Source organism: Rhincodon typus, chromosome 6 (genome assembly GCF_021869965.1).
Source record: "Rhincodon typus isolate 14 chromosome 6, sRhiTyp1.1, whole genome shotgun sequence".
NCBI lineage: Eukaryota > Metazoa > Chordata > Chondrichthyes > Orectolobiformes > Rhincodontidae > Rhincodon > Rhincodon typus.
Window position 1 is genome coordinate 792,176 of NC_063337.1, and position 15,056 is coordinate 807,231.

General features: G+C 46.1%; 1 protein-coding gene and 1 long non-coding RNA gene across 8 annotated transcripts in view; one reads left to right on the forward strand and one right to left on the reverse strand.

The window, feature by feature from the left end:
• Positions 1 to 3,238, reverse strand: part of LOC125483404 — a 22,436-nt gene extending 19,198 nt beyond the window's left edge. The window contains exon 1 of the long non-coding RNA XR_007262361.1: positions 3,187 to 3,238. This is a non-coding gene — a long non-coding RNA (uncharacterized LOC125483404). The remainder of the gene's footprint in view (positions 1 to 3,186) is intronic.
• apbb1 (amyloid beta (A4) precursor protein-binding, family B, member 1 (Fe65)) overlaps positions 1 to 15,056 on the forward strand; it is a 125,544-nt gene that overhangs the window by 106,912 nt on the left and 3,576 nt on the right. For 3 of the 7 annotated variants that reach the window (XM_048598502.1, XM_048598500.1, XM_048598501.1), the window contains 3 exons: positions 2,145 to 2,260; positions 4,059 to 4,235; positions 4,547 to 6,883. In XM_048598502.1, coding sequence (XP_048454459.1) covers positions 2,145 to 2,260; positions 4,059 to 4,235; positions 4,547 to 4,714 — 461 coding nt within the window. In that variant the 3' untranslated portion in view covers positions 4,715 to 6,883. Of the gene's footprint in view, positions 1 to 2,144; positions 2,261 to 4,058; positions 4,236 to 4,546; positions 6,884 to 9,662; positions 9,899 to 11,497; positions 11,703 to 15,056 lie in introns of those variants that run through there. The other 4 variants (XR_007262358.1, XR_007262359.1, XR_007262357.1 and 1 more) reach the window with 3 other exon arrangements.

Sequence of the window (15,056 nt, forward strand, 5' to 3'; positions counted from 1 at the left end):
GTGAGGGGGCAGCAGCTCGGTGAGAGCGGGGACGGTGAGGGGGCAGTGGGCAGCGAGATTGGGGACGGTGAGGGGACAGCAGCTCGGTGAGAGCGGGGATGGTGAGGGGGCTGTGGGCGGTGAGAGTGGGGATAGTGAGGGGGCAGTGGGCGGCGAGAGCGGGGACGGTGAGGTGGCAGCAGCTCGGTGAGAGCGGGGACGGTGAGGGGTCAGTAGCTCGGTGAGAGCGGAATAGTGAGGGGTCAGTAGCTCCATGAGAGCGAGATAGTGAGGGGGCAGTAGCTTGGTGAGAGCGGGGACGTTGAGGGGTCAGCAGCTCAGTGAGAGTGGGTAGTGGGTGGTGAGAGCGGGGATGGTGAGGGGGCAGTAGCTCCGTGAGAGCACGGACGGTGAGGGCGCAGTCGCTCCGTGAGAGCGGGGACAGTGAGGGGGCAGTGGACGGTGAGGGGCAGTGGGTGGTGAGACCGGGCACGGTGAGGGGGCAGTAACTCGGGGACGGTGAGGGGGCAGTAGCTCGGTGAGAGCGGGGATGGTGAGGGGGCTGTAGCTCGGGGACGGTGAGGGCGCAGTAGCTTGGTGAGAGCGGGGACGGTGAGAGCGGGGACGGTGAGGGGGCAGTGGGCGGTGAGGGGAGGACGGTGGCCTATTGATTGGAGCTGTGTGTGCACCATTGTGGAGATGGGACTTGGGACTCTGAGATCGGGATTTTTTTTTTTCTTGCATACCTTTTGGCTCTGTTAAATCTTTTAACGCTGGTTTTTGTAACCATGTGGGTGGCAATGAATGGCGACTGTACACTTTTTGCTGAACCTATGTATTCCTATACTTAGTACATGTGAAAATAAATTAATCTAAATCTGTACTGTGGCTACAAGGTCAGAGGCTAGGGGTTCTGGAGTGAGTAACTTGCCTCCTGACTCTCCATTTGCCTCGATCTGTGCAGCTGTAGCAACACTCAAAGATCGATACCATCCAGAACAAATTAGCGGCTTGATTGGCACTATCATAAGATATAACAACAGAAGCTGATCGTTCAGCCCATTGAGTCTGCTATGCCTTGCACTGAGATCATGTCTGATCTAGTAATCCATAACTCCACCTCCCTTCTTTGTCTCCTTAAACCTGTACCCCTGGAGCATTTGTCTAGGTCTCTACATTGCTTGTCCAATGATATGATGATCACACTGTTGCCTCCTCTTGATCATTACAATAAAACAGAATTGTTTTTAAACAGTGAGAAACGTCTAAACGTTGCTATTCAGAGGCATCTGGGTGACCTGATAACATACAGATGCAACTGCAATTGCATAGGCACATGGTATGTTGACATCTATTGCAAGGCATTTGGAGTCCAAGGATTGTACAAATGAAACCACAGCAGGCAGACTGTGCACACTTTTAGTTTCCATACCCACGGAAGAATAAACTTACAACTGGGGGCTGTAACAGCAGATCAACAGACTGTTTCCTGTAATGAAAACCTGAATACATTGGGTTAATATTCTTTGGAGTTTTGGAGAATGAGAGGTAATCTCATTGAAGCATAAAACACTGCCTGAGGATTTGACAGGGTAGTTGCTGGGTAACTGGAGAATTTGCAACGTGGGTCGCAGTCTCGATAAATGGAGTGGAACATTTAGGGCTGAGTTGTGGAGATGTTTCTTCACTCAGAGTGTTGTGAATCTTTGGAATCTGTACCCTTGAGGGTTTTGACTGCTCAATTGAGTACAGTTGCAGCTGAGATTTTTGTCTGTTAGGGGATCACAGTGTTTGGGGATGATGCAGGGAGGAGGAACTGAGAAGGACAACCAGCATGATCTTGTTGAATGGCAGAGCACGCTGAAAGGGCTGAATGATCATCTTCTCCTATCTCTTAATATTCTTATACTTCAATTGTTCATTTGACATCTGTGATTGATAGTTCTCTGTTGACCAAAGGTTTTCAGGGATATGGGGCAAAGGTGGGTAGATAGAGTAAAGTTGCCTATCAGCATGATCTCATGAATGGTGCAACAGGCTTGAGTGGCTGAATGGCGTTACCCTGTTCCTGTGCTCGTATTCTAAGATTTCTCATTTCTCCCCCCCTCCACCCTGCCACTGTGTTCTCGCTCTCTCTTACCCTCCCCCTCCCTCTCATTTCCCAGGTATGGATGTGATAAACAGTGCGCTGGAGAACACTATTCAAAGCAGCTGTAAAGAGAACTGGACTCCAGTCATCGTCAATGTGGCTTCAGCGACTCTCACTATTATCAGTGAGGAGGTGAGAGTGTGAGGATGGGTTGCAATGATCTGAAGTAGGAACAACAGTGTTTCAGTGTAAATATCTTCATTCAAACGTGGAAATTAACAAATTAATCCTAATGAGTAACCAAACCATCGGGGGGCTGCGGATGCCATGTTTTCAGGCTCTTTCCATGGGAAATATCACCAAACTGATTGAGATAGCTGATAGTTTGGAACTTATCCTCTTTTCTCACAAAGAAATGGGGAATCTTACTTCCAGGAATTCCCACAGCCTGATATATACTTTCCCCTATCACTGACTGTCCATTTAATCCATTCTCCCACAGCTCCAGGACATCTCTGCAGGAGTTCCTCAGGGTAGTGTCCTACGCCCAACTATCTCAGCTGCATCATCCATGACTTGGAGGCAGTAAGGACTGCAGATGCTGGAAGCTGGAGTCAGTAAATGTGGAGCTGGGAAAGCACAGTTTGGGCTGGCCGAAACATTGACTTTCCTGCTCCTTGGATACTGTTTGACCTGCTGTGCTTTTCCAGCTCCACGTGTATTGCTTCCTCAATGACCTTCCTTCCATCATAAGGTCAGAAATGAGGATGTTCACTGTTGACTTGACAATGCTCAGCACCATTTGTGACTCCTCAGATACTGAAGCAATCCATGTCCAAATGCAGCAAGACCTGGACAGTATCCACGTTTCAGATGATAAATGATTAACTGGCAACTAACGTTGGTACAACACAAGTGCCAGACAACGACTATCTCCAACAAGAGAAAAATCTAGCCATTGCCCCTTGATGTTCAATGACAATACCATTGCTCAATCCCCCATTAGCAACACCCTGAGGGTTACCATTGACCAGAAATTGAACTAGACCAGCCAAATAAATATTGTATTATATATACGAGTAAGTCGGAGGTTAGGAATGCTGCAGCAAGTAACTCACCTCCTGACTCCCCAAAGCCTGCCCACACTCTACAGGGCACAGGTCAGGAGTGTGATGGAATACTCCCCACTTGCCTGGATGGGTGCAGCTCCATCAACACTCAAAAACCTTGACACCATCCAGGATAAAGCAGCCCGCTTGATTGGCACCACATCCACAAGCATCCACTCCCTCCACCTCTGACGCTCAGTAGCAGCAGTGTGTACTATCTACAAGATGCGCTGCAGAAATTTGCCAAGGCTTCTTCACAGCATCGTCTGACCACCACCGTCTAGAAGGACAAGGGTAGAAAATTCATGGGAGCACCACTACCTGCAACAAAAACGGAGTAAAAACCAAAAGAACTGCGGATGCTGTAAATCAGAAACAAGAACAAAAGTTGCTGGAAAACTTCAGCAGGTCTGGCAGCATCTGTGGAGAGAAATCAGAGTTAACGTTTCAGGTATTGTGACCATTCCTCAGAACTCCGGTTCTGATGAGCCACCGCCTGCAAGCTCCCCTCCAAGTCACTCACCATCTTGATTTGGAAATATATCGCTGTTCTTTTAATGTCGCTGGGTCAACATTCTGGAATTCCCTCCCTAAGGACATTATGGGTCTACTTACAGCACATGGACTGCGATGGTTCAAGAAAGCTGCTCACCACCACCTTCTTAAGGACAACAAGGGATGAGCAATAAATGTTAGTACAGCCAGCGAAGCATGCATCCCAAAAACAAAGAAACCCATGTACATTTCCCCATCACTGACTGTACCCACCCATTTAATCCCCTCCCACATCCCTGTGTGCATTCTTCTCCCCCACATCAGCCTGTTGTCCCTGACTTTCTCTCTCTCTCTTCATTGTGGTTTTGTTTTATTTTACCTTGCAGAGTGAAGAGGTTCTGTCAGAATGCCGAGTGCGTTTCCTCTCCTTTATGGGTGTTGGCCGAGATGTCCACTCCTTTGCCTTCATTATGGCTGCTGGTCCTGATCAGTTTGATTGTCACATGTTCTGGTGTGAACCCAATGCTGCTGGCCTATCAGAGGCTGTGCAGGCAGCGTGCATGGTGAGTGGGATGGTGGGCACCACACAGCAGGCGTGCCTGTCGGGAGTGTGGCGGGTGACAGGGGAAGGGGGCACAGTCAGACCAGGGTTGGGGAAAGATGTTCAGGTTGGTGTGTCTCAGTGGGGGAGGGGTGGTGGGGGCGGGGGTGTTGGTTGGGAGGGGTCAAGGTTATTGTGTGAGGTGTAGACGTCAGTGCGAGTTAGGGAAATAGATATAGTGCCTGGTCCAGATGCATCTGATGTGAAAGCCTCGACGATCTATCCTAATGATTTTGTATCTTCCTTCCTCCCTCCTGCTCTGACTGTTTCCAGCTGCGATATCAGAAGTGTTTGGATGCTCGGCCTCCAGGACTCGGCAACTCACTGACTGTGCCATGTGCAGATTCTGTCGCCAGGAGAGTTGGTTCCAGTGTTAAGAAGGGGGTTCAGTCCCTCCTGGGATCCTTCAAACCCAAACGGTCTGGATCCCAGACTCCCTAACAGCTCCAAGGATAAGATTGGACCTGCACTTGTGGACTCTTTCCTCTTAAATAACAAACTGCCAACAAGAACAATTCAAATTCATGTGCCAGTGAGTAAAGCCCACAACTAAAACTTCTCTCTCTGCTTCCACCCGTTTCTCTCCGTCCTCCCTGTCTACGTCTCTCTCTACACTCTGTGTCTCCACTCCCCAAACCTCTCTCCCCACCCTGTGTCTCTCCAAACATTTTATGGCTCCTCCTACCCTCTGGCATCTTCTCCTCCCACATCACACTCTCTCTCCTGGCCCGCTGCACCTCTCCTCTCTCTTTACAGGCTGAGAAGACACCAAGAGTTGTCTAGTGACTGTCTCTCCAGGCAGCCTGGATCCAACATTGCCCCAGCAAAAGGGCTCCTGTCTGGGGGCTGTTGCTGATTTTGGAGCTCAGTACCAGTAAAACCTGATACTTCTGAAAATGTTGGTTCCTAATTGATGTTTTGATTTGTAAAATAATGATGGTTTAGATATTTAAGGACTGGGCCTGTAGCTGGAAAGCAGTGACAGACCTGGGAGAGCAGAGCATTTCCAGGGCTTGGGTCTGAGGCTGGAGAGCAGTGATGGACCTCCTTCCCCAAAGTTGTAAAGACTTTCAGCATCCGAAGAGTTTGAACAACCCACAGAATTCCTCCTTTCAAGCAGGAAGTGGAATTTGAGTGCCTTTTTTGTTGGACTGTACAGTTAATCATGAAAACTCTACAGAATATTCCTGAACAACACTACACCTATCCTAGCAACCAGAAACAGTATCCTTCACTGTGGCAACACTACAGCTTCCTCCACGGCAACGAACCTCTCTCCCCCACCCCTCCGTTTGCTGGCACCCAGTATTTTTACAGTGATCGATCTGCCTGTGTTCTCTCCCTCTCTGCGCTTTTCTTGCTGTTATATGACTGCTCAGACCCTGTGGAGAACTATTCAGGATCAGAAAACCATGGTGATTACACTCTCCATATGTCTGTCTGAATCTGAGATGGACCCCAGCCCAGACACTAAAGAACTTGTTATTTCTAATCACTAGGTCTCTGCCCATTGAACCAGGTTTGCTGTGAGCTGTGATGGGTATGTGATGGAGAATCTTGTTATTCCCACAGTAATCCCACCATATGCAGACTGTGGGAGTGGTTCTGAGTCTCACCCATTACCAAACTGGAATCATACTCAAAATCAAGTTGTGGATTTGTGTTAACAAGGTGTAGAGCTGGAAGAAGGGGCTAGGCCCGAAATGTCTGCTTTCCTGCTCCTCTGATGCTGCTTGGCCTGCTGTGTTCATCCAGTCTACACCTTGTTATCTCAGATTCTCCAGCATCTGCAGTTCCTACTATCTCTTGTGGAGTTGTGTATTGTGAATGGACAAGCAGTGACTATGGACATGTTTTATCACTAGTGAGTTGATCATGCCTCATTCTGATCTTATGTTTAAAATGTACCCTCTGCACATTCGAAATATTTAATTTAAACGTGGCGTGGGAATGAAGCAGTGTCAACAAGGCCAATTTGAGGTGACCCAAGAGTGGGAGCGCAGTATGGCACTGCACTCACGATCATGCTTAATGTTCAGGGAACTGCTGCAGCCAGGGGTTTTCCCAAGCAACAGCTGTCCCCTACCTCAGCCCTCTCAATGTTGGTAGTAATATTGACTCAGTCAGTTCCTGCCTGTCCAACACCATTCCCACCTCCCAAAACCTCCTGTGACCTGAGCTCAAAAATGCTGACTCCTGCAATCTACCTTAAATGTTGGTTTGCATTAAAATCATGTCTTTATTATTGACATCCTGTACCTATACTTAATGTGCAAACATTAATAATGAGATTTAATTACCATGAGCATTATAAGGGCGCGATGGATGTTTATGTGGTACTAACCTCTCACACGTACAACAGCCGCTGGATGCATTACACTCCTGAACTTACACAGGCTCATAAAAACCATGACAGCCCTTAAATGTTGGAGAGGTGGGGGAGTGACTTGTTCCACACTGACCCTTGGGCTCTCTGTGTTGGATAATAGATTCCTTGAGTAACTTAACATTAATTCTCAAAGCAGAATTGTATGAAAAAACTGTGGGGCTTAACCTGTGTGTTATTGTGAATTAACAAAATAAACGTCACAGTGTCGTGTCTCCTCATGATTTATTGTGTCAGAGCCTGAGCCTCTCTTCCTGTATAACTTTTACTTTTCTTCCTCCCCTTCTCAATTTCCCTTTTCCCTCCAAATGTTTTTACCTCCACACTGTTTTTCCCTCTTCCTCTTTCTATCGTATTGACCTTTGCCTGTCTCTCACTAAAGCCTTTATTAAGAGGGATATAAATTACATGAGAGGTGATGTTAAACTTATAACAGACACTATTTAGGCTTCCGCTGAAGCATTGTGTAGTTTTGTGCACCACAATTCAGTCAGAATTTGGAGAGAGTGCAGAAGAGTTTGTAAGAATGGTTCCAGGGATGCAGCGCTTCGTACTGAAGATAGATTGAAGAAATTGGGACTGTTTTCAAAGAATAGTACAGCACTGGAACAGGCTGTTTGGCCCACCAAGTCTGTGCTAACACATGATGCCTTTCTAAATGAAAACTCTTAGTGTGGCGGCAATCTGTATTCCTATATTCCCTGCCTATTTATATATCTGTTAAGATGTTTCTTAAATGTTGCTATTGTACCTGCCTCCACCACCTCCTCTAGCAGTGCATTCCAGGCACTTACCACCCTCTGTAAAAAAAATTAGCTTCTCACATCTTTTACCCTAAACCTAAGTCCCTAGTAATTGTCTTTTTTTATGTTAAGAAAAAGACTACAACTATCCAACTTTGATGTTCAAGTGAAGACAAACCAAGTTTGTCCATTCTCTCCTCAAAGCTAATATCCTGCAAACCAGGCAAACCCCTTTCTGTACGCTCTCCAAAGCTTCCACATTCTTCTGTTTGTGAGGCGACCAGAACCTGAGACAATATTCCAAATGTGGCTGAACTGAAGTTCCATACAGCTGCAATATGACTTGCCAGTTTTTGTACTCTGCCCTGACCAATGAAGACAAGCATGCCATTTGCTGCTTTGACCACCTTATCCACTAATGTTGCCACTTTCAGGAAGTGAAGAGGTGCCGTCAGGAACCAGTTGACTTTAATCAGATATTCCGTTGCACTGTAGAGAAGTCAGATCTGGGTGACAAGTTGCACCCAAACCTAAATCCTGGCAGAATCCCAATTAGATAATCGTGCTTCACCTTGTTAAATATCTTCTGGTCAATGGACAGGAGGGTGCTCAACAGATCAGTCCTCTGGGAAAAGTGGATCCTCCAGCCTGAGACTTGGATCCAAGGCGATAGCTTGGTGAAGATCTTGTGATCGTTCTGAGGTGTGAGACCGAGCGCCAGTTGTGTTGTAAACAAATGTCCCTTGAGCAGGAGAACATTAACAGCCCTGCACCAAGAAAGGGGCAACACTGTTGTTAAACAGGATCCAAATGTAGTCAATCCCCAGGATATCCCAAAATGCCCTTCACAGTGAGCCTGTCCAGCCCTGAAGGACTTGCCCCTTCGGAGATGTGTGAGGTTACCAGTCAACTCTTCTAAAGTGACAGGATCATTGAGCGTGATGTTGAGAAAACGTTAGACTCTGTTCCAAATGCTGTAATAGCACAACATTTTGAAAAACAGTGTGATTGAGCAGAGTCAATGTGGCTTCACAAAGGAGAAGCCATGCCTGATAAATTTATTAGAATTCTTTGTGTAGGTAACAAGCAGGATAGGTAAAGAGAAAGCAGTGGATGTAATATGTTTGCATTTTCAGAAGATGTTTGATAAAAATATCATGCATGATGCTACTTAATAAGAGTCCAAGGTGTTGGAGGTAGTATGTTAGCTTGGATAAAAGATTGTCTAAATAATAGAAGACAGAGAGTTGTGATAAGGGCATTTCTAGGATGGCACCCTGTAACTAGTGGAGTGCTACAGGGATCAGTGCTGGGGCCACCATTATTTACAATATTTATTAATGACATGGATGAGAGTACTGAATGTGCCCTCGCCACGTTTGTGGGTGACAAAAGTAAGTGAGAAGGCAAGATGACACCCAGTCTGCAGAGGGATAGAGATAATAGGTATAGCAAGTAGGCAAAAACTTGGTAGATGGATTATGATGTGGCAAAACATGAGATTATGCATTTTGGCAGAAAGAATAGAGGAGAATGGAGAAATGCTGCAGAAAGCCACAAAACAGGGGGATTTGGGAGTCCTCATCCATGAATCACATAAAGTTAACATCCAAGTTCAGCAGGTTATAGGGAAGACAAATGGAATGTTAGCCTTTATTTCAAGGTAATAGAGTATAAAATGTAGGGAGCATTTGCTAAAATTAGACAAGACACTACTTTGTCTATAGCTGGAATACAGTGAAAAGTTTGGGCCCCATATCTAAGGAAACAGACCAGCATTGGGGCAGACCAGAGAAGGTTCACTCGGCTGACCCTGGGTATGGAGGGGCTGGCCTATGAGGAGAGTTTGAGTAGGTTGGGACCGTGCTCATTAGAATTTAGAAGAATGAGAAGTGATCTTATTGAAACGTACAAGATTCTTAGGGGATTTAACAGGAGAGATGTGAAACAATTGTTTCCCCCTTGCAGAAAATCTAGGACCAGAATAAGGGGCCAAACATTTAAAACAGATGAGAAATCTCTTGAAGGGGAGTGAAACTGGGATTCTTTACCACAGCGGGTTGTAGAGGCTGGATTGTTAAGTATATTCAAGGCTGAGATCAAGAGCTTTTTTAATCTGTAAGGGAATCCAGGTTAAGGGGTAAAGGCAGGCAAATGGAGTTGAGGATTATCAGATCAGCTATGACTTTATAGAATGGCAGGGTCGACTCAATGGGCTGAATGACCTACTCCTGTTCCTTCCTCTCATTCCATTCTCCAGACTAACTCCATGGCAGGTCAACTGCAGAACTTTCTGAGTACCCTCACTGGACAGAGAGAACAGAGCAGTGTTATAGGCTGAGGCATAAGCCCTGATTCCCTCCGGATCCAAGATGAGGGAGCTGTCGTCGGTGAGCAACACAAGGAGCTGCTGACACACCCCTGCCTTTTCTCCAGTGAGTAAAAGAAGGGGGACCCACAATCCAGATCCCAGAGGAACCAGATCCATGACCTCAGGTATGCGCTGCAGGACTCGATAAGTTGCAGGTCTCAACGTGCCCTTCCTCGTTTCATGCACCCCCCACAGGTCAGCATCCACAGTGGGTTGACTGAGACACTACTCAAGGTCCAAGCACCTCCTTCTGAAATCACTGGAAATCAATGAGATTGCTTGGGCTGAATTGTGCAAGTGGATTGCCTGTGTGCTGAGTGAGATACTCTTGTTACAATTGCTGTCTGCATTCCAGTCACCTTTTTAGCCTCCACTTTGTGCCAATTTATGATTATAACAATGAATTTGTGCCTCTTTGTTGATCGCTGTGTGTATCCAGACAGAAGACATTGAAGCGCAACTTGTTCATGTCTCACCATAGCCTCAGGGAGGGAAAGCTTCTCCAGCCAAACCAGAACAATGGGACAAGGCCCAGAACCGCTCGCTCCCCAGCAGCAGGTTGTTAAAGTGACAGTAAACAGAGGCCAGCTGAGCATGAAACAGGGTGAGCTCCACCCACACCAGTTGGTAATCAGTATGTCAGCTGTTACACAAAAGTTGCTGGAATGCAGCTGAGGCATGCCCTGGCAACATACAGGCAGTAAATTCCTGATTGCCAGGCCTCATGAAGGTGATGGAGTCAGGATATAGATTCTATCATACACTCAACATGTCAAAGTGATAGGGTTAGGAAAAGTACACACCCTTCATATTAATTAACATTAATGAATGAAAGAGGAGGCCTTTTCGCAGCTCAGCTCAGAGCTCCTCCCCTCTTCTCTGGGCCCCAAGCTGAGCAGTAACAGTGAGGATGTCAAACCTAGGACCAATGAGAGTGCCTCTCTTTGTCGAATAATCAATGCAGCTCACTTATCAGTCAGTGTTGGACCTTCCGAGCCTCAAAGCTTCAGACTTCAAGTTCAGGAAAGTGAAACAGCAGACCAAATCCCAGTTTCCAACCATCATCTGGAATCCTTTCCTGTCCAGAATCCAACTCTATAGCTTTGTAGATACCAGCTTTATACTTGTAGATTTTATTAAATGAATTGAAGTTTGACAAGCTGCTATGATAGGATTAAAAACCCATGTCCCCAGACCATTACTGTCCAGGGACATGACCAGTATCTCTGCATCTTGTAGATGCTGCTTCTGTGTACCGGTAGTGAAGGGGTCATGTATATTTCTGCATAATGCATGTTTTTGTATTTTTTAGACGGTGGTAGATGGGAAGGGTTGGAGCAAAGGACATTGCGGGGTCATGGGCAGTACCACCCTCCTTCCCCTGGCTGACCTTGTTCTTGCTCATTGAACAATTCTCCTTGGACTTGCAGTGCTTCTAAATAAAACATGTGGCTAATTAGTACCTACATAGTTGGTAATGATAATAAAACAACAAACCACATTTGCTGGAAATCTGAAAGAAAAACAGAAATTGCTGTAGAAACTCAGTAGGATTGGCTGTTGCCAGATGCTTTCTATGGTGCATCTATAAAACTTGGTAAGAGTCATTGAGGACATGCCAAATTTCCTTAGCCTCCTGAGGAAGTAGAGGCGCTGGTGAGCTTTCTTGACTGTAGTATCAATGTGAATGGACCAGGACAGATTGTTGGTATATTTACTCCTAGGAACTTGAAGCTCTCGACCACCTCCACCTCAGCACCACTGACACAGCAGGGGTGTGTACTCCACTGTGCTCCTGAATTCGATGGCCAGCTCCTTCATTTTGCTGACACTGAGGGAGAGATTGTTGTCATTACACCAGGACAGAGGAAGTGAGTGAGGCCCTTAATGCATACTTTGCATCAGTATTCACCAAGAACATGGGTGATGGTAAGATTGGGGAGGGGTATTTTGATATTTTAGAGCATGTAAATATTAAGAGGGAGGTGGTGTTGGGTTCATTGAAAAACATTAAGCTAGATAGGTCTCAGGGCCTGATGGGATCTATCCCAGGATACTAAGGGAAACAAGGGAGGAGACTGCTGGGTAAAAACCATATGATTTTTGGCTGCTGTAAGTCAGAAACAACAAACAGAAATTGATGGAAAAGCTCAGCAGGTCTGGCAGCATCTGTGGAGAGAAAACACAGTTGACATTTCAGGTCGAATGACCTTTCCTCTGAACAGGAGATTGCTGGGGACATGAGAGACATCTTTGTATCCTCTTTAGCCACAGGTGAGGTCCTAGAAGTCTGGAGAATAGCCAATGTTGTTGAAATTATTAGAGAAGATTCTTAGGGGCAGGATTTACTTGCATTTTGGAAATACTAGGGATAGGCAGCATAGCTTTCACAAACTTGATTGAATGTTTTGGGGAAGTGACAAAGATGATTGATGAGGGTAAGGCAGTGGATGTTGTCTGCATGGACTTTACTAAAGCATCAAGGTCCCTCATGGTAGTCTGGTCCTGAAGATTAAGTCACATGGGATCCAGGGTGAGCTGGTATGTGTACGTCATAAAAGATATAGGGTAGTCGTGGAGGAATGTTTTTCTGACTGGGGGTCCGTGACCAGTGGTGTTCTGCAAGGATCAATGTTGGGACCTCTATTGTTTGTAATATATATAAATTATTTGAATTAAATTATCAGTGGTCTAATTAGAAGTTTGCAGACAACACGAAAATTGGTGGAGTTGTGGATAGTGAGGAAGGTTGTCAAAGAATGCAGCAGGATATAGATCTGTTGAAAAGTTGGGCAGAGAAATGGCAGATAGCATTTAATCTGGACAAGTGAGAGGTGATGGATTTTGGGAGTTCAAATACAAGAGGAAACTGTACAGTAATTGACCCTTGGGAATGTTGATATACAGAGAGATCTCAGGATGCAAGTCCATAGCTCTCTGAAAGTGACAACACAAGTGAATAAGGTGGTAAAGAAGTTATACAGCATGCTTACCTTCACTGGTTGGGGCAATGAATCTAAAAGTTGGCAAGTCATGTTGTAGGTGAATAAAACTTCAGTTAGGCCACGTTTGGAGTAACGTGCGCAGTTGTGGTCACCATACTATTGGAAGAATGTGGAGGCTTTGGAGAGGGTGAAAAAGAGGTTTGCCAGGATGTTACCTGGATTGGAGTCTATTAGCTATAAGGAGAGGTTGGACACACTTGGATAGTTTTTCGGTTGACTGTCAGAGGCTGAGGGGGCGACCTGATAGAAGCACATAAAATTATGAGAGGTATGGATAGAGTGGAAATGTCAAATACTAGGGCACATAGGTTTAAGGTGAGAAGGGAAAAGTTTAGAGGAGATGTGCCAGGGAAGAATTTTTTTTAAACAGAGGATGATAGGTGCATGGAACATGCTGCCAGGGGGAGCAGATGCAATAGCAACGTTTAAGAGGCATTTAGACAAACACATAAACAGGTAGGAAATAGAGGGATACAGACCATGTCCAGGCAGATGGGACTAGTTTAAAAAAGGTATCGTGGACTGTAGGTCCTATTCGTATGCTGTACTGTTCTATGTAACTTTGCCAAAAACAAACTATGAATACTGGACAGCGAAGATGAAAGTCAGGGGAAACAAAATAGGGACAGAGTTCAGACTCTGAAATTATTGAACTCAGTGTTGAGTCCAGAGTCTCGAAAGTGCTGGAATGGAAAGTTTTCCTGGACTTGAATCTCTGTAGCGGGTGGTGTTGGGAAACAGTTTGAAATTTTGCATTGACATTTTAAGATCTTTTTAACTGTAATACACACACACACACACAAACAGACAGAAAGAGATTGGTTTGCTTGGTTTCTTTTTTGTGTTTTGTTGTTAGAAACAACATCTACAGCCTTGTAATTTAATCTAGCAAGCCAGTTTTCATTCCAGAATCCAACTGGTCTAGAATTATCACAAGCTGGGATCATACAATGGCAAAAGACCACTGCTATTCCCCTTATGCCCCTCACGATGTTATAAACCTCTACACAGTCAATCCTCAACCTCCTATGCTCCAGTGGAAATGTCCCAGCATATCCAGTCTATTTTTATAACTCAAACCCTCCACTCCTGACAACATTCTGGTAAATCTTTTCTGAACCCTATGTTTAATAATATCTTTCCTATAACAAAGTGACCAGAACTGCGCACACTACTCTAGAACAGGCCTCACCAACGTGCTGTACAACCTCAACATGTCGTCCCAATTCCTATACTCAAAGCTCTGAGCAATGAAGGCAAATGTGCTAAACACCTTCTTAACGACCCTGTGACACAAATTCCAAAGAATTATGTACCTGAACTCCTAGATCTCTCTGTTCTGCAACACTATCCATGGCCCTACTATTAACTGGAGAAGTCCTGTTTATACAATTCCCAAAACTCCCATAGCTACCTTGACTACACCTTCTCTCACCCACCCTTCTGCAAGAACGTGATCTGATACTCCCAATTCCTCCAACTCCGCTGCATCTGTTCCCAAGATGGAGTGTTCCACTCCGAGACGTCTTCCTACTTCAATGACTGCCCCCCCTCCCCCGCAGTTGATCAAGAATGCCCTCAACTGCATCTCTTGCATTTCCTGTACTTCTGCCCTCAAATCCCTCCCCCCAACAAAAATAAGGACAGAGTCCCCCTTGTCCTCACATACCACCCCACCAACGTCCACATCCAGGGCATCATTCTCCACCACTTCCATCACCTACAATCTGACCCCACCACCAAACAGTTATTTCCCTCCCCACCCCTATCTGCCTTCCGTAGGGACCGCTCTCTCCACGACTCCCTCGTCTGCTCCACACTCCCCACTAACCCCACCAGCCCGGGCACCTTTCCCTGCAACCGCAGGAAGTGCTACACCTGCCCCTACACCTCCCCCCTCACCCCCATCCAAGGCCGAAGACAAAGTTTCCAAATCCAGCCGGGGTTCACCTGTACATCCTCCAGCCTGATCTACTGCTCCTGATGTGGCCTCCTCTACATCAATGAGGCCAAGTGCAGACTCAGTGACTGATTTGTGAAGTACCTGCGCTCTGTACCCTATAACCAGCACCACCTTCCAGTTGCCAACCATTTTAACTTCTCCTCCCACTTCCTGGGTGACATGTCCATCTTGGGCCTCCTCCAATGCCACAATGACGCCACCTGCAAACTGGAGGAGCAGCACCTCAAATTCTGCCTCGGGAGCCTACAGTCCGATGGCCTGAACATAGCATTCAGCAGTTTCAAAATCTCCCCGTCCCTGGCCTCATCCCACGTC